We start from the raw sequence: 26,634 nt of genomic DNA, 5'->3' as shown, positions 1-26,634 counted from the left end.
TCCATGACGATTTTACTTTTATTCAAATTCAAGTGGTAGAAGTAACAAACAGTATGTAGGGGGCTGATTCCAATCCAGCAGAGCCTCAGTGCAGGGACCCCCAACGCACACACCCACCCTCTGCACCGGCCGTGGTTCACTTCTCTTAGGTAATACTGTTTGAAAGGTCACACTGTCAGAGGATCAGCTCTCACCAGCAGAGATAACCTTTCCAAAAACCAAATCCAGAATCTGGATCTGAGCCGACGGGCCTGGGAAGGCTGGCTCTGTGCTCCATCACTTCGCCCTCAGGGGCAGTTCCAACTCGAGGAGCGCCAGAGACCTCAACGCCGATCCCAACTGCACCCACAGCTGACGCCCGACTTACACAGTGCACCTTCTTTGGCAACTTTAGAAGTGCTACAGGAGAACTATAAAGGTTTGGATTAACTCAGTATTTCAATATTTCATTGCAATTACTTAAATGTAATTTCTAATAGACACTAGAAAAGAAAAGCCTTCAAGCATGCCTAATATAATGGCAAGGGGAAAATCCTCCTAAATAATCACCAAAAGCTTTTCGGCTATGTACACATACCTAACTCAGCTTAAGCATTGAAAACATTACAATGTTAGCTGCAATTCCCCAACAGACCTTCTACAATAAAAGAAAAAGAAAAAAAAGAAGTGACGAGGAGCTGGGGATGCAGCTCAGTGTGGAGACTTGCCTGTCATGCACGAGGCCTGGGTTCCATCCCCAGCGCTGAAGACAAAACAAAACAAAAACATGAAGAGACTAATATCTGGGCATTCGTCATTTTTTCTGGAAGGCCATAAGCTCAAAATGGCCTAAAATTAGTCAGAGCTTTATATGAATTCTCAATATAATAACACAAAACTTGTAATTTAAAAATGTTGAAAGCTTATTAATTTTTAATTCTTGTTCCATGAATGAACCAATTTTGGAGGTGTGGCCCAACATTGCCAAGCAACTGACACGGAACTTCAGGTCCAGAAGTGAAACTAAGAAATCTCTTCTATCTAAACCAAACCACCAACTTAAACTGCTTCCACTAAAAATCATCACTGCAGAATTCACACCAAGCAAATTAAAAGAGGTACAGCATAAAAAGCAATACAAAACATGTTCACACAGCACAGATGAGGGGTAAAGGTCAACCAGCAGAGACCTCACACAGGCACACATGCACTGTGCACACACAGGTGCACTTCGGCCAATAAAAAGAGTGACTGTATGTACAGTTTGCATACAACTTAGAAGACGTACAACTGACAACGCTTCTACGTAAACGCCACAACAAAGTCAAGTGAAATGCCAGGTGGCACTTCACAAACTGGTCTCTCCCCGACGACAGCCCCGGAAGCTGCTCTAGGAAACGCCCTCTTCCTGATCAGGCATTTCTGTCTTAACCGAGAACACATCTGCCAGCATGTGCTTCGGGATCTCGGAGCCCCGGACTTTCAGGGCGTAGCACGCGTTCTCCACCTTGGCCAGACTCTGTTTCAGGGTGTACAGCTTCTTGGAGACCTCGTAAGGCCCGGTGTTGCCAATGAAGGAGAACCCGTCGTAAACCTGGCGCAAAAACTGGCTCACTTCAAAGGGCGTGTCGATGTCCCCATTCCCCACACTGTTAATGCACATTCGCATCAATTCTCCAGTTAAATCGGCCACTCCCAGAAGGTAATCCACAGGTGTGACTTTCAGTTTCCAGGTGACAAACTGCTTATCCTGTGCATCCGAGGAGGGCTAGAAAACAAAGCAAAACAAAAAGCAATGCACACAAAGAAAGCACACTGCAAAGCAAGCGTGGCAGGGCACCTGCTGCTGGTCAACCCTGACGCGGCAGTCCACTCGGCCCGGGTGGGACGGAGCGTCTGAGCCGCGGGAAGAGGAGCCCACCCAACCCTGGGGCGGAGCACCACCAGGTGGCCGGGCGCCTTCTGAGACCTGCTCCTGCCACAGGAAAACCAACTGTTTCCAGCTTCACCTGACAGGAAATGTGTTCTTCAACAAGGCCTAAGGACCTGGTAGTATGAAAGTCACCATCCAGTCGTGATCCACGCCCACCCGAGCCAGCCGGTCCCTCCCAGCCTCCGCCTATCCGCTCAGCACTGACCACCACGACTGGCGACCTCTCGCTGCAGCACCTCAGCTCCCTCACACTCCCGGACCTTTCCTGCACCCGCCCTATGAAAACAGAACCCAGAATGGATCCTAAAGTCTACCTGTCGACCCTTTATGCAGGAGGCTGAGCACGGTGGATTGGGAAGCGGCACCCAGCGCTACCTGGAGTCTGCGCCTCACACCGCTGCACTGCGATCGGCTCACCAGTTCTTGCGGTGGCTCCTTGGTGGTTCCCTCCAGCGTCCTCCAACACTCCCCCGGCCTTCACCCCCCAGCACCCCACTCAACCCCAGATCCCTTTAGCGTCAGCACACCTCGCCTGCTCCCCAGGCACTGGCATGTCACCTGGCACCCCCTCTCCTGCCAAAGAGCCTCCCTGCACCCCCAGCTGCTTTGCCCTCCCTCCTGCAGGCCAGCGGTCCCTCCTCTTGCTTTGAGGTTAAAGCTTCCAATGACCTCGTCGCATCTCCTCCCGCCCCTCCCAGGCCTTGCTTCCTTCAGTGTGTGCGCTCGGGCAAATGACCTCATCTAAACCCTCAGCTTCCTCATCTGTAACTGGACAACAGAAGCCACCTCAGAGGTTTGCCTTATGAATTAAATGAGACGGCACCGACTACCCCTCAGCACGTCCTCCAACACAGGTAGACGTTCAGTGCTGGCAGCGACCACCCACATGCAAACCCTCTCTGCGCCACGTCCCCTCTCTACTGGGCTGCTCCTGTGGCAGTGACGTCACAAGCACTAAGCTGTGTGAGCCAGGCTGGGAGAAGGCGCACCTACAGCAGAGGTCGCAGGGTGGGCCCTGCACAGGCAGGCAGGTGGGAACTGCTTGTCTGATGAGCCAGTGCTGTGCTTCTTTTAAGGAGAGCTTAAGGTAAAGAGGAGCTCAGGCTGAGACCAGGGAGACACGGGAGGGGACCGGTCACATCAGGGAACCCGAACTTTACTCATGCGAGCATCCCCGAGAAGTAACTAAGGACACGGCAGAGCCCAGGTTGGTGACCGTGCCCCCAAGGCGAGAATCCTAGAACTGCTCTTCAGAGACCACCTGTCCACGTCCCGCATCACAGAGCACAAAGAGAGGGTCCAAGAAAGAGCACAGGCAGGAGGGCTGGGTATGTGTCCAAAGCCTGCTTCCCATCATCAGATGCCTTCAGACTTACACCATAAAAGGACCTGCCATGTTTTGTACCTACGAACTATCGGAGATCTGGCAGCTTTTACAAAATTAGTGTGGCTGGGGGCATTTATGTCATAAGCCCATTATAAAAATAAACTTCAAGAAAATGTTAATGTTCTTCGTTTCTACCATTATATGGATGGAATTCCATGGTTATAAACAAGTTGATTTTAGAGAAAGAAGCATGACTGAAAAATTAACAAATTTCAACTAACAAATTGGGAGAAATATCTTCCTGAAAATCATCAGTAAAGAAAAGCAATTTAAAGTACAGTTTTTCATGATGGATACTGCAGTATGTAGGGTGATATATGATGCTGCTAATTTGCTTTACAATGATTTAACCAAAAATATTTAGAAAAAGCAAATATGCCAAAATGCTAACTAACAATGACTGAGTCCAGCTTGTGGGCACGGAGGTCCCGCTGTGTTTCTACTCTCTATTGTTCTGTATGTCTGAGACTTCTCGTAATTTCTAAATTAAGTCGGTCTGACAAGACCCTCAGAAGGCAATCCAGAGCACCTGCCCTATCAACCCCAGCACCAAACACCCTAGCACTAAAAGGAAATGTGGCTTAGCAACCTGCAGTGGCGTGAACACACAGCCCCACGACCCTGAAAAGCTTCACACTCAGTCCTGGAACAGCACTTTGCTCTCCGTCTGCTGCTTTTCCCTGGACATGCATCTGGTGAGGGGGCTGGGAGAAGGGTGTGGCAACCCGGTCGTAACAGGAAGCAGGGTCAGGAGGTCCCTTCTCTCGCGGCTCAACCTCCACCAGAGTAATCAAAAGCAGGCGGGAGCCCTACCTTGAGAAAGGAGCTCCCCACAGCTCCTCAATGCACGCCACACGGCTCAGCAGAGAAGGCGTGTGGCGTCCTCAAGGTCACCTGTCCTGCCACATCATGAGCCCACATGTTCACCCGCATCCTAGCTGACAGCAAGAAGGCTGTTCCTACAGCTCCTTCCACCTCCTGCCTCCCTCCCTATCCCAATTCTGATGCTAAAAGTAAGAATAGGTGGGGAAAAAAGACAAAAAACAAGAAAAACATTTCATCTGAATTTTATGTCAAAAGGCATCATTCGAAATGGCCCTCCCTGTGGGACTGCAAATTGGTGCAGCCACTCTGGAAAGCAGCATGAAGATTCCTCAGAAAGTGTGGAATGGAACCACCATGTGACTCAGCTATCCCATTCCTTGGTTTATAACCAAAGGACTTAAAATCGGCATACTACAGTGACACAGTCATATCAATGTTTATAGCAGCTCATTTCACAATAGCTCAACTATGGAACCAACCTGGTGCCCTTCAACAGATGAATGGCTAAAAAAACATGGCATATATATACAGTAGAATATCACTCAGACATAAAGAGAAATGAAATCACAGCATTTGCCAGTAAATGAATGGATCTGGAGACTATCATGCTAAGTGAAATAAGCCAATCCCCAAAACCAAAGGCTGATGTTCTCTCTGATATGTGGATGCTAACTCATAGAACAGAAGTACTTTGGATAAGACAAAGGGAATGAAGGGAAGGGAGGGGGAATGGGATAGGAAAGACAGTAGAATGAAATGGACATCATTTCCCTATGTGCATATATGAATACACAGCCATTGTAATTCCATGTCACATACAACCAGAAGCATAAGAAGTTGTACTCTATGTACATATAATATGTCAAAATATATTCTGCCATGTGTAACTAAAAAGAACCAAAAAAAAAGAAATCAAGGCCCACCCTGTTGCCTGGTATAAAATCCAGAAGGAAAAAAAGAGCGCTGTTTAAAAGTCTACCTGCAAAACTGTCTCTCAATTCACAAGAGCCACATAAACTGAGACACAAGCCTCATGATCTGTAAGTGATTAAGCGCTCTCCCTATGCAACAATCATTTTATGTAACAACAAACTATGGCTCCCTCAGGTGTTGAGGGTATATGTTGCCTCACTAAAAGCTTCCAGTCAAGTCCTTTCCAACAATGTTTTAAGGCAGGCACCTAACACAGGAATCACTGCAGCACACTTTGAGAAGCACTGACAAGAGACATGGGTGGAAGCTTAGAAGCAAAAGGCTTGGTTTCAAATCTTAGTGCTGCCTCTTGGCTGTGTGGCTTTTTTAGTTTTTTATTTTTCTGGGTACTAGGGATTGAACCCAGGGGTACATAATCACTGAGCTACATCCCCACCCATTTTATTTTTCAATGTTGAACAGGGTCTCTCTTAAGTTGCTTAGGGCCCCACTAAGTTGCTAAGGCTGGCTTTGAACTTGCAATGCTCCTTCCTCAGCCTCTTGAGACCCTGGGTTCCCGGGTGCCTGCCGGCGCGCCGGGCTTATTGTGGAACTTCTTTTTAGCTATTCTCTAAAAGCCTGTTTCCTTCTCTGTAAAATGGGGTGATAATTCTTCTCTCATGAGGTTAAGGAAAGCACAGCCAGTGCTTGCTTTAGTACGAAAGTACTTCTTTCCCCAACATAACCTGAGTAGTTCCTCGTCTGTCCCTAACTGAATCATTTAAAGACAATTCCCTGGCTGAGGCTGAAACCACACTGAACATGCCCACCTCCATCTTCCGTTCTATAAGCCAGTCCACCTCCTATAAGCACTATGCTAATGCATGCACTACACAAATGGGAAACGTTTTAATCCTCACAGTCTTGTTTTCTTTCCCACTGTCTTCTGTTGTGAATACCAACTGTTTATTAATTTCATCCATACTGATTAGGGACCGCGTTTTGATGAAGTGTTGAAAAGAGACAGCTTCCACGTATTCCTGCAGTCCTGAAAAACAAACAGAAACAATCACCAAGGAAAGACTAAATTTATGGAACTCTAAGAAACCCTTCCCCTGGTCATCACCTCTCAAGGGGTGTCCACCAAGCCTGCGCTGACTGAGGCAGTGCACACCTTCTCCTGGGCCCTCGTGCCAAGCCTCAGTGGTGTGGACTGGCCCGGCTCCAGCGGTGAGTCGGTCAGAGCCAAGCGCACACTCGTAGCGTGCTGCCCCTGCTGCGCCCCAGGGCCTAGTATATGCCTTGCACAGAGCACATGGAAACACGACTAAATGAAGGCATCCATTTTTATAAAACCATATGGTAATTAAAAATCATGTTGCTGAAGAACAATAGACAGGATCACACCTGTTGAGAAACACGCAGAGCAGGAGGCGCGCAGGTGCGCCAGATCTGAGGAGGTGAGGTTCCGGAGGCCGCAGAGAGAGCTCACGGCGCACAGCTCTCACGTCAAGGGCACCGTGCCTCCTGTGTTCTTCTCAGAGTCCTGTTAGCACTGCTTTAATTGTGGCCCATACATCTGATATGCTATATTTGATGTTCAAAAAGCATTTATCCAACGAATATCACCAAATATTGGTAGTGATCTGGTCACATCGGCCACTGCTGAGTATACCAACTTTATGAGGTCAGGTTTCCTTGGTCCAGTTTTCTTGAAGTGGCATAAATGTCTTATGTAGTATTAACTTCAGAGCCACATTTGGTAGGAAAAACGCTGGACCCCTCCCCGTGTTGTTCACGCTGTTGAATCTGACATTACTTCACATCTAGCTATTTCTAAGGCTACCAACATTTTTAGCCACACAATACTACTTTTTTTAAATATCATTTGGCAGCACTGCATGTGCAGAAGCAAACAGAATTCTTGTTTGATTGCCACATAGCATAGCTTTATTAAGATGGACTTTAAAACAAGCATTTCAGTGGGAAGAGCAACTCCTAACACTCCAGGGTGCCAGAGAAGAGACGATGGCGTCTCCACTGTCCTCACCCTGAGCTCCAGGCCTGCAGGCTGGTTACCAGTCAATTTTATACCTACCAATTTTTTTTTTTTTTGGTACTAGGGATTGGACCCAGGAGTACTTAACCACTGAGTCACATCCCTCGATTTTTTAAATATTTTTTGAGACAGGGTCCTACTGAGTTGCTAAGTGCCTTGCTAAGTTGCTGAGACTGGCTTGAAACTGAAAGTCCTCCCACCTCAACATCCTGAGCCCCTGGGATTATAGGCATGCGCCACCATACCAACTGATATTTAAAAGATATTCATTAAAACCATTTTCCATGCTTTCATATTTACTAGTGGACAAAAGTTTTTTTATAAAAACTAATGAATCTAGACAAATATTTTACAATGACAAAGGAATGATATTTTACTAAGTGTTCACTCATGATTATCACTGTTAAATAACAACCTTTCAGAAATCATGAGTGGTTTCAAAAATACTAGTTTGTTTTTTGTTTTTTTTGGTACTGGGGATTAAACCCAGGGGCACTTAACCACTGAGCCACATCCCCAGCACTTTTTATATTTTATTAGAGACAGAGTCTCACTAAGTTGCTGAGGCTGGCACTGAACTTGTGATCCTCCTGCCTCAGCCTCCTGAGCTGTTGGATTACAGGCGTGTGCCACCACACCTGGCTACTAGTTTGCTTTTTGACTGTCTAGTAATATGCTTATTCCTTATGATCTGGATCTAGGAACTTTCCCCAAAAGCTCATGTGTTAGGATATGCAGCGGAGTTCACAGGTGGAAAGACTGGACTGTAAGAGCTGTAACCTCGTCAGTGGATTAATCCACTTGATGGATTAGTGATGTGGACTCACTGGGTGGCAACTGCAGGCAGGCAGGGCATGATTGAGAGACAAGGACACTGGAGCCTGCCCTCAGGAACGCTACTGGCTGGTTGCTGGAAGCCCAGCAGCTGTCCTCCCCCTTGCCCTCCACCGTGTGTTCTGCCTTTCCTTGGACCAAGGCAGCAGAGTCCTTGACCAAAGAGCCTGAGACTTCTGAAACTGTGAGCCAAAATAAACTCCTCTGAGCTGTCGTGCCAGGCATCTGGGTCACAGCGACAAAGGCTGACTAACCCATCTCCACCCATCACTGAACTCTGACATTTAAAATGACTCCTCCTTAACTACACAAGGCACTTCAAGTCCACGGTCCCTAACCTCAGCTCAGCTCCGTTTCTACTCCTGCATGTCTGCAAACTCCTTAAAAGGCTCTATTTAACCAAGGGACATATACCCAAGGGTACTATCCTTATGAATCACAGAGGACCTAGGAAAACAGAATTTCAGTCTTTCACTGAGCAGGATCTGGCTTAGACATGCTTTCTCCCTACTGGCCTCTATAAGCAAAACAGTGCAATTTAGCAAGCAATGTTTGTTCCCCATAAAATGAATTATGCCACCTTGCTTAGAGAACAAAGGTGATTAGAATCCTTTTGATTTTTTTAGAATTAGTTTCATTATTGTCAGGCACGGTAGCACACACCTGTAATCCCAGCAACCTGGGAGGCTAAGGCAGGAGGAGGATCATAAGTTTAAGGTCAGCCTCTGCGACCTGAAGAAACCCAGTCTCAAAAGATAAAAAGGGCTGGGAGTGTGGCTCAGAGTTAAAGCACCCCAGTACCACTGGAAAAAAAAAAAAAAAAATTGCCATCATAATGGTTTTTAGCTGCACATTACTGACAGTGTGCACCACCGTCATCCATCTCGACTTTCTGTGTGGGTGGGGAATTGGACCCAGGGCCTGTGCGTGCTAGGAAGCACTTTATCACTGTGCTATGTTGCAGGCTCCTCCAGAACTCCTTTTGTCTTCCAGAACTGAAATTCCGTACTTCCTTTTAAACAGCGTCTCCTTGGATGCTGGCGACCACCATTCTTTCTGTCCCTGATTTTGAGGACAGGCCTCACTTAAGGGGAACCACAGTTATCTGTCCTTCTGTGGTGTTATTCACTTAGCATGATGTCCTCAGGTTTATACAGGTGCAGCGTGAGTCAGAAGTGCCTTCTTCCATGAGGTGGAAAAACATTCAACTGTACGTACAGACATGTTTGGCCTCTCCGTCCATCCTCATGCAGGGGGATTCCGGGTCACTTCCAGCTCTTGGAATAACGCTGCTATGGACATGGGCATAACACCTGCTTAAGTCCTGCTTTCATTCTCATGGGTGTACACCCAGAAGCCCCAGATTAAACTTCCAAAAATAAAAATAAAATATAAAGAAGTCCTGAACGTCTGTCACACGCAGACTGTGCTGGTCTTCAGTGCCCATCATAACCTCACATGGCTGCATCGCCCACTGTCCTTACTCAATGGCCAGATGAGCTCAGGCTCAGAAGCCAGGTGAAAAGGGCTCTGTAATTCAAAAGCTCACCCCTTCCCTCTGTCTCATCTGCCCCACATAAACACACCCACTGTCCTCACTTTTCCCACTGAATTCCCGGTACAACTTTCCTCTATGCTTCAACGTCATCTCTGGTCTCTTCATGCATACTTTCACAATCCTAAATTCACAACTAAATTTCACAATTCGGTGATTCCCTCTCAGATCTTTTTCTACAAACGTTTGACACATCCCAATCAAGGCAACACTTACGCAAAAAACTCCCACCACACAAAACTTGTGCTTCAAAGAAAGATAAAGCCTTCAGCTGTCTGAATGACAAACAGTTTTATCACCTGGACAACTGGGCTCCTGGACCTTTCCCCAAGACAGCGCCTATGTGGAAGAGACCTGCTTCACGTGCCTCACTCTGCTCCTGTCACTGGTCTTATGGAACTTTGAAGTGTTCTGACAAAAACATTTTAAATTTTGCTATTCAATCATTCTGAACTATCAGCCAGCTGTGGTGGTACAGCTTGTAATGACCAGCTTCTCAGATCTGAGGCAGGAGGATCTCAGGTTCAAGGCCAGCCCTAACAAGACCCTATCTCAAAATTAAAAAAAAGAAAAAATTAAGGGCTGGGGTTGGAACTCAGTGGCAGAGTACTTATCTAGCATGCCTCATGTGAGGCCTTGGGTTCTATCCCAGGAACCACAAATACTTGGAACTATCTAGACAGTTGTATTCACCTTATAGTTATCTTGGATTGAGTCCATTAAGAAAGAAATATTGTTACAGAGAAGATCAAAATTCAAGGTGATAAAATTCAGAATTAGAAGTCCTAATTTATTTGAAAGGCCTCGAAATATATCTGTGGTGTTCCTCTATTAAATATGGGTGGCTATCAGGTTAAATTTCAAGTGTACCTGAAGTCATGTAAATTGTCATTGGGACATTTGGGATATGCTTGATAAAAGTTATTTCAGAGGTGAGGAGCCAATTCTTTTCCACAGAAATTAGGTTCCACGTTATATCACTGAGAAAGTTCAAGGACAATTGGCCCAAATCCCTGAACAGCATTTTGGTCACAAGTAGGTAAAAGGATGTTTAGACAAGCTGTGCTTCAACTTGATGAAAAGGACATCCGTTATGTTCAGCATATAATCCCCAAGGTGAAAATTCTCAACCTACTGCCACATGTCATCAAACAATGCCTTCCCCTCTGCTTTTGCCTTGGATGAAATCCAATCCGAATTATTTACAGAATTAGCTTCCAGTAAAAAGGACGTCTAGAGGCTGCCTTTATGTAATTTATTTTTCTCCTTGTTTCCCACTGGAACACATACAGGGAAACTCATGAAAGGCTTCTAAGTATCTTTGCTCATTCTTACATAATAGGTAAGCAACACACGCCCAGCCCATTCTCCATCAGAAGCCACACGTAAGGGCCAGGGAAGCAGCTCAGTGGTAGAGAGCCTGCCTAGCATATGAGAGGCCCTGGGTTCCGACCCCAGTGCTAGCAAAACAAAGCAAAGCACAGAAAGGTACACAGGTGAGACCAGTGCTGTTGCAAACTGCACCTCACATCTCAACTTCACCACAGGCTTCTGATGCTTTCTAGACACTGCTTCCACAGGGTCAGCAATCCTGCCCCGCTGCACCCGAGGAGGAGGGCAGGGGTGCACACCAAGGTAGGATGTGATGGCAGTGCCACGTGCAGCGCCAAGGGGAACCAGGAGCGGTGAGGGCACACGGGGCACCTGTGCACAGGGATGAACCACCTCCTGGGAGACACAGCGTGTCCTGACACACGCAGACACAGCCTGTAAACGGTGCTGCCTGGAAGAAGCCAACCACAAGGCTGCGTGTGGTAGAATTCTGTTTATATGAGGTGCCAGAAGAGACCCTCTGGAGACAGAGAGTGAATGAGCAGTTGCTAGGGCGTGGGGTGAAGGCTAATGATGGGGACAGTGCACTGCTGTTCACGCCATCGGAGGAGGAAGGACGGACCTCTAACTTGGTGTGTTAGCCCCAAAAAGGTGAGAAAACCCACCCTTACCAAATGAGATCTTGGCTCCAAAAAGCAACATCCAGGAAAGCAAAAGCCATGTTCAGAGATGTAAAAAGAAACTAGACTAAAACACCTTCGTGGAGGGACTTGATGTCCTCCATCCACCCTTTTAGTTATGAAATTTCTTACAAATTAGACAGCTGGATACTTTCAAACAGAATGAAAAGCTCCACAAAAAGCTTAAAATCTGAATAGGCATAACCCACATTTTCCACCAAATCAAAAGGACACAAATTACCACACTGGGCAGAGAAGAAACAACTATTAATCCAGCGTCTCTGGTTCTCCCTGGTACACCAGAGGCCTCATTTCCCGCTCTCCCCTGCTGTCAGTGTGCTATGACACTGGCCCACGGGAAGTGGGCAGAAGTCCCGGGAGCCCTTCACGGCTGCTCCAGACCCCCTCAGCACCTGTCTACTCTTCTCCTGCGTCCATGCCCAGTGGTTCCCACACTGACGACAGCAGAGGCCAGAGAGCAGGGTCCCTGAATGAGCAGGAGGGCAGAGCACACTCCACACCACTGCTGCCCAGCTGCATTTAGGCGAGAAGGAGATCACTTCCGTCTTGGCAAGCCACTAGGATGCCATGGCCAGCAATTTGTGCCGCACCTGGTTTTACCTTAACTAACCAGCATCTCTGGCACTTCTCTTAATCTCATTCTTAAACAGATACTCATACCCTACTTCATTTTCTAGTGTGCCTTCCCAGTCTTGCTGATATGTGGGACCTTTACCAAATTTCTCTGTCTTATTATAATGAACTTCAGAACCTTCTTATTGGATTAAGTGTGATACACTAATATTGACCCTACTCTACCTAGTGTGTTTAAGAAATAGCTTCTGGAAACATTATCTTTTGGAAAAAACAACAGTGAAATTAAAAACTTGCAAAAGCAAACCATTAAAGGATATAGTTGGAGAAAAAAAAAGTCTTTTAAAAATGTTCTTCATTCTCTCAACATTTATCAAGTACATACAAAAATAAAACTTTTGTAGAGACTTTTGAGTCTATAATCCAATAAGAGAAGGAGACAATGAAGAAATATGATTACACAGCATAAGTTTTTAAGTAGTATATAAAAAAAAACAATAACATATGCTGGTTTATAAAGAAAATCTTAACATATGGGGTAAGACAGAAGCCTTTACTAGGGTTAAACTCTAAAGTCAATAGGTAAACTGAATCCATTCAAAGAAATCAATGCTACCCCTTGGTAGCTTATCACCTTGGGCATACCTTCTGTGAGACTCAGTTTCTTAACTTGTAAAGCAGTAAAAATAATTCAGGGATACTGCAAGAATTGAGAGAAATCATGACTATAAGAACAGTGGCTAAAAAATATCTCCAACGAGTTTGGTGTGGTGGCACACGCCTGTTCTCCCAACTACTTGGAATCACTGAGGTAGGAGGACTGCAAGGTTCAGACCAGCCTGGGCAACTTAGTGAGGCCTTGTATAAAAAAAAATTTTAAAAGATGGTGGTGTGCGGGTATAGCTCAGTGGTAGAGTGGGTTCAGTACCCAATACACCAACCAATGCAAAGGAAGAAAGGCAGGCGCAGGAAGCAGACCTCAGGCTTTGCTGTCCACCACAGGCTGCTCAGGTCTGGAGCCAAAGCACCCCGCAGGGAAATGCTCTGCCTGCGGTCAGCACCACTTAGTAAGCACAAAACTCTTCAGTGCAATGCCAGAATGTTTTATCTCCACGTCCAAAGACCAACTACCCAGAGTAACACAGAACAAGCACTTAACAACAATGAGCAGCAGGCAATTCATCAGCACCACATTGTTAACACTACTCTTAATTGTAAAAAGCCTATTTTATTAAATAAGTATGTCAGCAAATTTTTAAGTCCTAGACACTCTTTGACTGCTTTATTCCTTAACCCTAAAACATCTTTATTGCTTCAATTGAAATAACTTTAAGGACTTTCTTAGAAAAGTGGGCTCTAAGAAATCATCCCTACTTTTTAAAATCTACGAGTAGGTTTTCCTCAAAGAAAACTCACAAGCTGAGCAAAGGTCTGCAACAGAAGAGGGTGTGCATGACTGTCCTCAGTGACACAGTGAGGCAGGAAGTCTGGGCAACTGTGCCCAGTTTCTCCTGCCTGAGAAGCACCGCCGCAGCCCGCAGCCCGCAGCCCACAGCCCACACAGCCCGCAGTGCACAGCCCGCAGCCCTGGGCGCACAGCCCACAGCCCGCAGCCCACAGCCCACAGCCCACAGCGCACAGCCCACAGCCCGCAGCCCACAGCCCGCAGCCCACAGCCCACAGCCCGCAGCCCACAGCCCGCAGCCCGCAGCGCACAGCCCACAGCCCGCAGCCCGCAGCGCACAGCCCGCAGCCCGCAGCCCGCAGCCCACAGCCCGCAGCCCGCAGCGCACAGCCCGCAGCCCGCAGCCCGCAGCCCGCAGCCCACAGCCCGCAGCCCGCAGCGCACAGCCCACAGCCCACAGCCCACAGCCCGCAGCCCACAGCCCACAGCCCGCAGCCCGCAGCGCACAGCCCGCAGCCCACAGCCCACGGCCCACAGCGCATAGCCTGCAGCCCGCAGCGCACAGCCCGCAGCGCATAGCCCACAGCCCACAGCCCACGGCCCACAGTGCATAGCCCGCAGCCCACAGCCCACAGCCCGCAGCCCGCAGCGCACAGCCCGCAGCCCGCAACCCGCAGCCCGCAACCCACAGCCCGCAGCCCGCAGCCCACAGCCCGCAGCCCGCAGCGCACAGCCCGCAGCCCACAGCCCACGGCCCACGGCCCACAGCGCATAGCCCGCAGCCCGCAGCACACAGCCCGCAGCGCATAGCCCACAGCCCACAGCCCACGGCCCACAGTGCATAGCCCGCAGCCCGCAGCCCACAGCCCGCAGCCCGCAGCCCACAGCACACAGCCCGCAGCCCACAGCACACAGCCCACAGCCCGCAGCCCACAGCGCACAGCCCACAGCGAACAGCCCACAGCCCGCAGCCCGCAGCGCACAGCCCGCAGCACACAGCGCACTGCTGCCTTCAAGGTGTCTTTGGGTGTGTCTTTGGGTGTGGTCATGCCGTGGCGCTGGCAGCAGGCACACTTTTTCCTTGCACTTTACTTGTGAGCTGATAAGCAAAGGACATACCAAGAGCCCCTGGCCAAATCTCAGGTGCCACACCCAGCACTTGGGGGCACAGTGCAGAACAGAGCTTAACCACGAGCTGGTAAGGAACTGGGAAGCTCCAGCCACAGTGAAAGATGACACGTCTTCACACCTGCAGCACCAACGCCATGAGGAAAATACGGAAGCTTTCATAAAGATACAAAGGTGTGTGTGCACATGTGTACCTGGTACCCAGGACTGAACTGGGGCGCTAAACCACTGAGCCACATCCCCAGCCCTTCTTAGGTTTTATTTTGAGACACGGTCCCAGCTAAGACGCATGGAGCCTTGGAAAGTTGCTGAGGCTGGCTTGTGACCCTCCCAGTGGCTAGGATTATAGGCACGCACCACCACACCAGGCAAAGATCCAAGTTTAAAGACAAAGTGACAAGTGAGGACAACTGTGGTCAGCTTTTACTATGTTGCCATAAACTTTTGACAGGGCTGCCTGCGTGATGTGAAGGAAACGGCAGGAGTACAGAGGCTCTTCCAACACTCGCCTTGGGTCATCCCCGTCACAGGAAGTTCCGAGGATGCTGCAGTGGGACCTCTGCGGACTGGGCTGCAGTGAGACAGACTGTGCGGCTGCTTCGGCAAGGTCTTTCTGGAAACTGAGACCCACCTTGTTCCCCAAACACCAGCCCCGCCACCCAGTGTCCCTCAGGGCACACCCAACACAGCTGCTACTGCTATCCTGGCCCCCTTTACCCTGCTCGGCTACTACTCCAGCTGGGGAGGCCGGGTGACTGGTCATTCACCAGGTCTCCTTATGAGAGCACACGGCTCCTGATCTCCCAACAAGGTCCACATCCAACTGTGGCCTACAGGGGCACTTCTGGACCTGACCCACCCTGAGGACAGAGTTCCAGTTTACCTTCTCCTCACTGTATCTCCACTAGGAAGAGCAACGGTGGAGGACAAAGAGTGTGAGGCAGAGGTGGCCACCAACACTGTCTGGCCTGCCACCAGCCAGGACTGACAGCCAAGGGAAGCCACCAAATGGTGTGACAGAGCATCATCCCTAAGAATGGGGTGGCCCTTCCACTGAGCACATCACACCTGCACCACAGCACTGCCAGAAAGAGGTACTGCCGACGGAGTCTCCTGATACAGAGCCATCTTGGTACAGAGAGCAAAGAATTCATTAGTCAACACCAGCTTTTCTTGGTTTTAAGAAAAAATGAGTTGCAATTTACACACAGCACAGCGCGTAAGTCACTAGATGAATGTTTATACGTGTTTACCTGGGCAACCCAAAAGATCAAAATGTAAACCAATCCTATCGCCTCAGCAGGTTCCCTCGTGCCCCTGGTCAATAACCCTGCCCACCACTCCATTTCCTGGAAACCCCTGTCCTGCCTCTGTTTCCCGGATCAGCCCTGCCTCCACGCGAACATCACCTAAGAAGAAATACACAGCAGGTGCTCTTCTGGGCCTGCTTAGTTTTCCCAGTGACCGTGAGAGTCGCAGCCCCATTTTTACGGCTTGCAGCGTAATGTCGCACAGCTGCACCACTCAGGTGCCCACCCTCCTGCTGAGGAACACTGTGGTCCTCTTCAGCTCAGGTGTATGACAAGAGCTGCTAGGGGCCTCTTTGTGTCTGTCACTGGTGTGCAGGGCAGGCACACAGGTAGGCACTGCCAAGGTATGTTGGTCTCCAGAGCTGAGCCGTGCTGGAGGGCGACGGGCTCTCACTGTGGCTCTACTTCCGTCTCATGCAGTGAATCATGACACGCAGCACCTTCTCATAGGCACACCAGCCACGTGGGTCCTTTGTTGCTGTTGTTGTTTGAGGCCTCTGTTCAGGTTTTTCCTCATTTTTTACAATATTTTTCTTATTTGATTTGTAAGAATCCCTTATTCAATCGTGTATTTTACAAGTCTTCTTTCAGGTTTCAGCTTGCTTTCCCACTTCCTTTTTATCTTTTCTGAAACAGAACTTATTTTTAATGATATTCAGTTGATTCCCTGTTCCTTTCAATAGGTGCTGTTTTCTATCATTCCAAACTCTTTCCTACACCAGGTCATGAAGATATCCCAGATATTTTCTGCTAGAAGCTGGACTTAGCTTTCCCCTCACCTTCTGCCCACCAACACCTCTGGTCTTCTCACCCTGGTCAAATTCCTTGTATCTGAGGTAGTGCCATTTGACAACACACACTGAATTCATTAAGCCATGCTCAATACTGTGTGCTACTATTAAAAACCAAATAAACCCTGATACTAAATAACAAATGACGAAGCTGGATGTGTAACTCCTTTGGGAATGGCTCTCTATCATTTCAGCCTCCAGCAGTGAACCTCCAAGATTCCACTGCACACACAGCTACCTTCTACCACCAATGCTGAAAGATGTCTTGTCATTTCTGCAAAACAAGTGCTGAACCTGGACACTGTGCAGATGACAAGTGAACTCACGCCCCATCCCTGCTGCAAGTCCTGGGGTACGTGGAGTGGCCCAGCACTTCTCCCGGCAGTGAACTCGGGCTCAGAAGAGGACAGAGGGAAGGACTGAGAACGCTGCTCATTCGTTCAGCTCATGTGACAGCGTGACCACCAAGATCCTTTAACATAAGCATGTAACACCCAACACGACTGCACGTTCCCAGATGGAGTCACAGTGTGAGACATTTGGGGTCATCTGGCAGAGGGATACACGCTCTTTCATGAACTACCAAAGGGCAAACTGAGAACCACCCCGAGACGTGCCTTTCGGGAGAAATGAGATGTGCCCTGCCTGCTGAATAAAACCAAGAAAGTTCATTCTAGGGCCTTTATGTTTTCAATGACTTTATTAAATCAATCAGTAACTACTGTGTCATAGTTAGAAAAATGAAACCAACCAAATACTTTCAGACTGTCTTCACACTACTCAAAAGACCCAATTTTTTACGGTCACTATGATTTTACCAGATATCAATTAAAATTCATGCAATTCAGACATAAATCATATAGCACTGTTTTCTAAAGCACAGCTGCCACTGAGGTGAACCCAGACTCACCTGTGGTGATGGCTCGATGGAACTGGTGCATGTCTTCTCCTGACAGCTCCTGAGCTACCTGCAATATTTTTTGTCTGACACTATCCAATTTAACTTCTGATTCAGTCAGTATTTCTTCCATATCAGGAGCACTATAATCAAGATATTGGGAACTTTTAGAACATCAGCCAGATGCTTTAATAATGAAAAACGAAATAATCCAAATATCAATTAACACAGGACTAAATATCTACGAATCTGGATATTTCTAACCCCTATCTACAATTACATTTTATTAATAGTATGGAAAATATTGTAATATACTATTAGGTACAAAAACTGATTTTAGACAGGTAAGAAAAAGAAAAGCTTAACTGCCACATTTCAATGAATTTATTTATGGCATGTCTACTTCCACTTAATGGAATAAAAATAAGAGCATTAGAGACCTATCTTAAAAGTTATAAGTGGTGGTGCAGGTCTATAATCCCTACTCAGGAAGCTAGGCAAGACAACTACAAGATCAAACCAGCCTCAACAACTTAGGGACCCTCTGTCTAAAGAAAATAAATAAAAATGGCTGGGGGTGTAGTTCAGTGGTAGAGCAACCCCTGGATTCAACCTCCAAAAGTCTTAAGTTAGGGCTGGGGATGTGCTCAGTGGTGGAGCACTTGCCATGCACCTGCGAGGCCTTAGGTTTGACTCCCAGAACCATACAAAAAAGGGCTTAGTGAAGAAATACTTCATAATACTTCATTAATAATAATAGAACGCTATCACATCTGGCCTTACCTAAATACTTGATAAGATAGGTAGTGGAAAGTCAATCACAGCTACCCCTCTAGAGAGGCATCTGGAACTTGCAACCAGATCTCTTTTCGAACAGGACCCAGATATATGAGCTGGGGGCTGCAGGTAGGCACCTTTTACCCCGTGTGGAACAGAGAGGCAAAGGAAACTGGCCAAACAAAGCATGAAGCAAAGGTAGAGGTGATAAAGAAAACTGGGAGACATGCAGCTGAATCTGCATAATCACTGCCACGCGCTTCCCTGCCCTGCTTAGGCTACTCTAAGGTGTTTTCTTTACTTTCAGCCAAGACATCAAATATAGAAAGTCTGCCTAGGAAAAAAAACACAGTAAGATGGGCGCAGTGGTGCACATCTGTAATCCCAGAGGCTCGGGAGGCTGAGGAGAAGGGATCGCAAGTTCCAAGCCAGCCTCAGCAACTTAGCAAGACCCTGTCTCAAAATAAAAAATGAAAAAGGGCTAAGGATGTGGCTCAGTGGTTAAGCACCCCTGGGTTCAATCCCTGGTACCAATTAAAAAAAAAAAAGAATTTTCCCCTCCTATTTTTAACAAGATATTAGTTTTAAAATGTGCTCACTGCTAATAATCTATGATCCCTGTATGTTCAGAGACACAACATAGTCTGACAGCGGTGACTGTCACTGGGATATGAAAACACACTTAACTGTATCCCACTGCAACACTGTGCACTCACCTCGTGATCCTGTGCAGGAGGAAGATGGTCCTCTTACTCTCGACGGTTATGTCGCGGCTGAGCTTCACTAGCCTCTCATACTTGTCGTGCCGTGCGTCCAGTTCCTGCTGAAATGCTGAGAACACAGAGACCGTGAGTAGGGCATGCTCCTCAAGCCCTGACTCAGAGAGCACAGGCCACCACGAGAATGCAGACGCGCTTGTGGCCTCCTGGCCTCCTGCCCTCCCGTGAGGAGCAACAGGAACAAAAGACACAGAACACTGTCTCCAAACACTCTCCAGTACACGCCCAGGAGGCACAGAAACCCACGACTCCCGAGTCCCGGAGGCTCAGAAAACTGATAAACTGTATTAAAGCAGCACCAGTGGACTAAATGAAGATGAAACAAACTTTGTGAACTATGAACTATTCTTTAAAACCTAAAAATAGGACTATCACGCTTTTAGTAACAATCTAGTGGATTCATTTTAGTATGTAACCCTAAGATGTACATTATTTCACCAGGCAACTATACTGTATACAAACTTAATATACTTGAAGAAATACTATTTTCAAGAAATAAAGATTGAAAATTCACAACCATTATGTGAGTTGTTTTGAACTACGGGGCATCATAAAGTATTCGGCAAACCAGAGAAAGTCGTGCAAGTGTCAGTCTGAAAATGCAGTCAGAAACATCGAAACTTTAATAAGGCCAAAAAAAGACCAGCTGAGAATTGAGTCAGAGAACACAGGATGTCAGAAATCTAGAAACAGGGGGCTGGGACACAGCTCACTGGTGGAGTGTTTGCCTAGCACGTGCAAGGACCTGTGTTCAATCCCCAGCACCACAAAAAAGGAAGAAAGGAAAGAATCGATCAATCAGTTTAGGAAGAGGAGAACCAAGGAGAAACCTAGGAAGTAAGAGTTCCCAAGAACAAGGGAAGGCAGAAAACAACAGTGGTAGCCAGTTAATTTACAGCCTGACGGTCACCCTGTCCAGTTGTGAACAGACCAGAGTCCCCACAACACTGTGTAGCCACACCAGGCTCTTCCCTGCTTTCAATGCTCCTTCCCTTCCTGATCACAGAACATGTCTTACCCCAAACATCCTTTTGCTTAAATGTTACCACTCTGACTCCTAATCGTTACTGTTTTCTTCTGACCCTGTATCAGCAATTACTGCTCAAGGAACTACTAAATGGAATTTCTGTTTATACCAGTGAAATATAATTGCCAATCTGTTTACCTTTTAAACATAATTTTTCATCTCTTCTGCTCAAATTGCTTTTGTCAAATATTAGGAAAGATTATTATTCTAATTATCTTTATTTACAAAAAGTCTAACTTAATACTATTAAATACCAAGTTTTTTAAGTTTTTTTAAAACAATCAAAACTCTTCACCATAAACTGCTATTTCAGTCTCAAAATGTTTTCCTTACTAAAACTTGTAACAAGTAACAAAATTATTTTATTACTTTTTAAAAGACTCCATCTGTAGCACTGGGTATACTCATAATGGAGAAAAAGGTGCAATTTTTATTGAAAGAAAATGTTTTACCTTTTCTAGAATACAAAGTTCATTTTATTAAACTACACACACATACACATATGTAACTAGCATTAAATAAAACAGTTCAACAACGGTAGTCTCTGGACATACTAAGATCATCTGCAGGAAAAATAATCTGCAGAATCCAAGATGTTCAAATAGTGAAAACACGCCTCTAAAACATCAGCCTCTTCTGTCCTGCATACTGCCTTCCTGCTGCTCCTGAATCACACTGCTGCCTCTGCAACCCCATGCCCACTGACCACCTCATGGTGCACCCTTTGTCACTCAAGGCTCAAGGATGCGTGAATGGCACCTGTCCCTCCTCGCTTACTCTCCAGGCCCTGATCAGGCTTCACTGGCCCATTACTTTCCAGTATCTGGCCTTCACTAGCAACTTACTCTCAACTGACTCAGAAAACAGCCATGCGCTTACAAACAGAGAACAACAAAGCACAGGTGGCAAAATTTTAAGAACATGTCTATTTAATATTATGTAGATGTTACTCTGTATTAAGACTTTAAAAATAGATATTGCAAAATAAGATAGTAAGTTTCTTTACTCTAATGCATCAATGGTAGTAAAATATTCACCTCATGCCTCCTTTTAGTGAAATAAAGTTGTGTACCTTTGATAGCAAAGTACTTCCTGAAGCACCTCAGTTAAGCTTAATATACACATCATCTTATCACATTTTCTCTGTAAACTAGTGTTCTCATTAAAGAACTCCCAGGCAACCTCTTCGTCTCTTCTGAAACCTCCTCCCACAGACCAGTAAACTTCACAAGGACACTTGGAAAATCTTGTAGAATATTTAAATTTACTTAGAATACAAAATGTGCACTTAAAAATATTGTTAATATGCACAAAGCAATGATTTACTCTATAAAAATGTAGAGGACAGAATCATCTTATTTCTAAAGTACATAGAAATCAAAGGCTCTACTAGTAACCAAAAGATTCTTTAATTGCAGGTATGCCTTAACTTAGTTCTCCCACACACAAGCCTCACACAATGAGTACTTTGTGCATAATGTAAAAACATACCTGTTCTAGTGAACAGGAGGCTGTAATCATAAAACGACACAAACCGCTTACAAAAATCACCTCAAGTTGCCATTCGTAAGATAAATGAGCTTACCACATACAATATGTGTATCTCCAGAAAGGAAAGGACTTTTTTTACATTTATAACTTTTTCCTTGTTCTTTGCTTATCTTCCTGTCATCATTGGCTTCACCAAGGTGTAACTGACAAATAAAAATTGTGTACAAAGGCTGGGGATTTAGCTCAGTGGCAGAGCACTTTTCTCGCATGCACAAGGCCCTAGCACCAAAAAATAATCGTGAATACATAAGTGCACAACATAATGTTCACACACATGTACACTGGGACAGCATCACCACTGCACTGCTGGTTAGCATACCCATCACCTCACAAAGTATTTATGATCTACTCAGCAAATTTCAAGTATAAGCTTTCCAAATTCTCAAGCTCATTATTCAAATGCCCATAAACCACTTAACTCGTTCATTAATGACTATTTCAGAATTGTTTTCACTCCAAAGACCTAGGAAGTTGCCTAGCTTATAGGGAACTGACAGATGTGCTCTGCCATGAATTAAAAAGCAAGAAATTAAATAAACTACTAGCCAAGTGAGCAGCTGGCCAGGACCTCAATTATAATTTTTATAAGCAGTCTTTTACTACTAAGATGAAATTAGGCCAAGATTTCATCCAATATTTCGAGGTAATAGACACTTATTATTTACCATACATTGTATTATGAATACTTTAACGATCACTGTGAGCTGGATGCTATAAATACAAAATTAGGTAAGCTATAGTTCCTATCCTCACGGAACTTATCCAGTACAAAAGAGAAATAATAAAATGTAATTTTGTTATAACAAATATTCATATAAGGTTTAGCTTAGAGATACTGAATAACTATCTCATGACTGGGTGGACGGATAATTAATATGTTTATCACCAACAAGCTACTTGAACCAGATCTTGAAGAAAATCATGATTCACCAAGTAGGTAATGAAGGCACTGAGGTAGCCAACTTCAAGCTGAAAGAACTACGTGCCCCAAAGCAGACAGAAGTGTCAAATATGCTGGAAGTAATCAGGTCTGTGTGGGCATGTGAAGTGGAGAGTACCTGACTGACTACAGTTTCTCCACCCAGTTCATAGCCATATCAATATGCTCTCTTTTCAATTACACCTAATTTTCTTAAACCAATGAAGATCACACTAGGTACTATGCTAGCATAAAAACACCTCTGAGACTCTCCCCTTTAAAAAGTAAAACCCAATTCTCTTCCCCTTAACATGAGGCAGTTTTAAAACTGCCTTGCTTCTAGCAAATACATCGTGGTAAAAAAGCGACGGTGTGTGATGTGGGAGGTCTGCAGGTAAGGGCCTGTGGTTTCCGTATGCTCTCTAGGGAAGGCAGACGGATGCCTCCCGGGAGGACACGCCTGCAGCTCTGCGGGCAGGCACGGCGAGCTGACTCCAGACACAAGGCTTACACTGCGAACTGCTCAATTCCTCAGCCCAAGTCGCGCTTCCAACCACGGCCAGTCAGGACTGGCCAGGTGAGCACCTTCCTTGTTACCGATCCGCAGAAACTACGCCGTACGGGACAGCAGACAGGAGGGGTAGAGGAGTATTCTGATTTGTGGTTTCGACCTGGGGGAAACCTGACCGACGTGATGGGCTGAGAAAAGGCGGCTGTGAATACACGGGTATGTGCGATCCACTCACGACGCTCCGGTTCTGTGCTGGGGCACAGTCCGCGTCCATCAGCTGGTCAGTCGCTAGCACGCGCTGCACCGAGGCACGCTGGTCCGCCTGGGTCGGCGACTCGCAGGTTCGCGCGTTTCGCACCACGGACCTCACCTGCGGCCAACGCTACGGTGGTCACGGGGCGCCCCCGGCTCGGGGCTTCCGGGGCGGCGCACTTACCCTTGAAGGCCACCATGACGGGCGAAGACGAGCTCACGTCCTTGCCCTCTCTCCGCTGGCCGTGCGGGAAGGTGTCGTGCTTCCTCTTCCTGAAGCCTCCCGGGCCTGCTGCGGAAGAGAGGGGACGCTGGGTGGGCCCGCGCCGCCGCGCCCTCCCGCCCCGGCCTCCCGCGCCCCGGCCTCCCCCGGCTCCCCGGCGGCGGGCGCGGCCGCTGCGATCGGACGACAGCGCAGCCCGAGACCCGCGGGTCAGCGCGCCCGAGCCCTCCGCGGACGCCACCTTCTTTGCCGCTCATGTCGGAAAGCCTTCGCTGGGACGCGCGGAGACCGTAGGCCGCGGAACGCAGCACTGCGCCAGCGTAGCGGCCGACGAGACCTGACAAGGGCCTGCGGGGCGACCGCGCGACGCGTGAGCCGGAAGCGCGCTCGCGGCGCTCCCGGCCGCGCACACTTCCGGCTTCGTCGCCGGAGTTCCCTCGGCCGTGCACACTTCCGGCGCGCGTCCCGAGTCTTCGCCGGCTCTGTCCGGGCCGTTCACACTTCCGGCCCAGCTGCCGGAGCACCTGGACAGCGCACACTTCCGGCGCGCCAGTCCTCCGCGCGGTGCCCGCGCCTGGACGCGCAGGTCGCGCAGGTCGCGCCTGGGCCTCGGGAGCTGGGCGGGCCGCCGGCAGAGTCACTCGGCCTCCGCGGGGTTGTGGCTTTGGGCACGGCCGCCCTCGGGGAACGGGCCTCTGCGAGGACTTGAGGCCCAGGGGGTTCCGATCGCGGCTCCGGAGACGAGTCTCAGACTTCCGCACGGCGCCCCCTCGAGGGCGGGCGGCGGCACCGCGGGGTCGGGGCCTGCTGTGGGCAGCGCCGCCGCACCTGGCCGGTCGCCTGCAGGAGCCGCTTCCATCGCCCGGCGGCAGCCTGCTGACTGAGCCCGAGCCACGCATACCTTTGCAGCTCTGCGAGGTCCTGCTTGACTAGCCAGATTCCTTGACCCTGGGGACCTTGCATGTGGATGTTAGGCATATAATTCTGAGTGTGTGACTTCCGACCCTGTTGACACCCACCAGTATTCCACTACTGTTTGATTAGAGGTGACATGGCTATGGAAAAAAAGAGAGATTGATAGGAAGGTAGTAGTTTTAATGTGACTTCCTCCAACCTCAAGGAATTCAGTAGTTAGAACATTTTTAGAGTCAGTGCTTTAAAAAAAAAACAGTCTAGGATAAGAATTTTTTCCCCATATCTTGTATGGTTCATTCTAGTTGTACATAATGGTGGGATTTGTTACATATTCGTACATGCACACAGTGTAACAATGTAATTTGACCCATATCATTCCCCATGGGATAAGGGTATTTTTCCTAGCGCCTAATAGCAGCTCCCAGGACCTCAACTTGGCAAAACCTGGATCACTCCTGTTTCCTTCTTTTCTGCAGCCACCACTGTCCTGGCCTGTTCAGCCACACTGCTTCCCATAGATGTCATGATTAGAACACCAGTTTCATAACCTGTAATGACTTCTCAAAGCACTTGGTGGCGGTGAATCCCCAGGGTACTTTCCCAGCACTTATTTGCATATGGCACGTGTCCCAAATGTCCCAAATGTAGCTACACCTTTTGTCAGGAAACATCTTGCAACCTCTGGCAAACTGTAAGCTGAATCCCTCCTGTTTCCTCCTATCATTGCTTCAGGTACAAACACAGAGTTGGCACTTGACCAGTTTGTTTTTAAAGGAAAACTACCACCCCATCAGGGAGAGCAAGGTGAGGATTCTCCCAAGACCTCATCTCTGGAATAATGTTCTGATTGCCCATATTTGATCCTGATTAAGGTGTTAACATTTTCAATCGCACCTGTTGTTATCCAGTATATAAATCCTCACTGTAGTTGCCTTTACAGGAGGATATCATATGTCAGGATTGGCTTTGGACATTGGAGGGAAATCACATAATCAAGAAAGAATAAATGAGGCCCTCAAGAGATAATGTTTCAGTTTCTCCCTTATTGTGTAGTACTCTACTAGTAAGCTATATTCCCCCCTTTTAGGTACAAATTCAACATAACAGACTAGCAAAATTTGGAAACAATGTATAAGAATGGGGTTTAGGTGTAAATTACCCACCCCATGATGCTGCCATAAACACAAGGATGGAGTGATTTACATGTTCTACACAGATATTTTAAAGTGTACTTCACATGGTTAAACAACTAAGCCTGTGGTTCTCAACAAAAGGTGATTTCCTCTTGGGACACCTGGCAATGTCTAGAGACCTCAGGTCACACAAGTATCCCAGGGTACAGCTAAAAGTCCTACAATGCCCGGGGTGTTCCACCCAAAGTGTCAGTAGTGTGGGAGGTGAGGAATTACCAGGTGCAGGGGCATGGGGAGGCAGGGGGCCGGAGACCAGGGGACACCAGTTAACTGACCTTGGCTACAAAGGGAAATGGAGGTAGATTCTTGCAGCCTGCCACAGGGGGACCACGAAGGATTCAAGCTCTGGGCCCCACCTCTGCTTCCAGGGCTGCCATTCTTACACCAGAGCTTTTCCTTTCCTTTACCTTTGGAGTCGTATCTGTGGTGTGATGGCGATTGTGCATGCATGTAGTCTGTGACCATGTTTATAGAGAAGGTCTCCACCAGGAACAAGGACGGAAGTGAACTAAGAACACCCCACTAACTCTAGTGAGTCAAGGCCTGACGACATCACGGCCCCTCACCCAGCTCCCGTCCTGAGCAAGTCCATGGTCCCTGAAGGAAGGAGGAGAGCAACTCCCGGGGCGCCAGAAGAAGCCAGGGCTCAAGGGCAGAGCGGTGGGCTGGTGTGCTCACTGCTCCTCGGGTGTCCTGTTCCTACGATGACAGAGGACACGTACTTTGGTCCACTTATTTTATCAGTTACTACAGGAAATGTATGAAAATCTAGTGTTACAGATTTGTCCACTTCTTGTAATTCTGTCAGATTTTGCACTGCGTGTGTGTGTGTCTGTCTATCTAGAAAGGCAGTCCTGCAGTCTGT

The 26,634-nt window shown here is 47.5% G+C and overlaps 1 protein-coding gene across 2 annotated transcripts; it reads right to left on the bottom strand.

Moving 5' to 3' along the window:
- Tsnax (translin associated factor X) lies at positions 1 to 24,398 on the bottom strand. Of its 2 annotated transcripts, none has more exons than XM_047520410.1 (6): positions 23,903 to 24,398; positions 23,623 to 23,730; positions 19,116 to 19,230; positions 17,635 to 17,765; positions 5,957 to 6,084; positions 1 to 1,747 (listed from the first exon to the last, which is right to left on the bottom strand). In XM_047520410.1, exons 1-6 carry the CDS (start codon positions 23,916 to 23,918, stop codon positions 1,370 to 1,372), a joined length of 876 nt encoding a protein of 291 aa, XP_047376366.1. In that variant the 5' UTR covers positions 23,919 to 24,398; the 3' UTR covers positions 1 to 1,369. The 2 variants fall into 2 exon arrangements, with proteins under 2 accessions (XP_047376366.1, XP_047376367.1); XM_047520411.1 differs by having other exon boundaries at positions 23,623 to 23,727; positions 23,903 to 24,095.
- Between the last annotated feature and the right edge of the window lie 2,236 nt (positions 24,399 to 26,634).

Source organism: Sciurus carolinensis, chromosome 12 (assembly GCF_902686445.1).
Source record: "Sciurus carolinensis chromosome 12, mSciCar1.2, whole genome shotgun sequence".
Lineage (NCBI taxonomy): Eukaryota > Metazoa > Chordata > Mammalia > Rodentia > Sciuridae > Sciurus > Sciurus carolinensis.
This window is presented reverse-complemented; position numbering and strand designations above follow the sequence as displayed.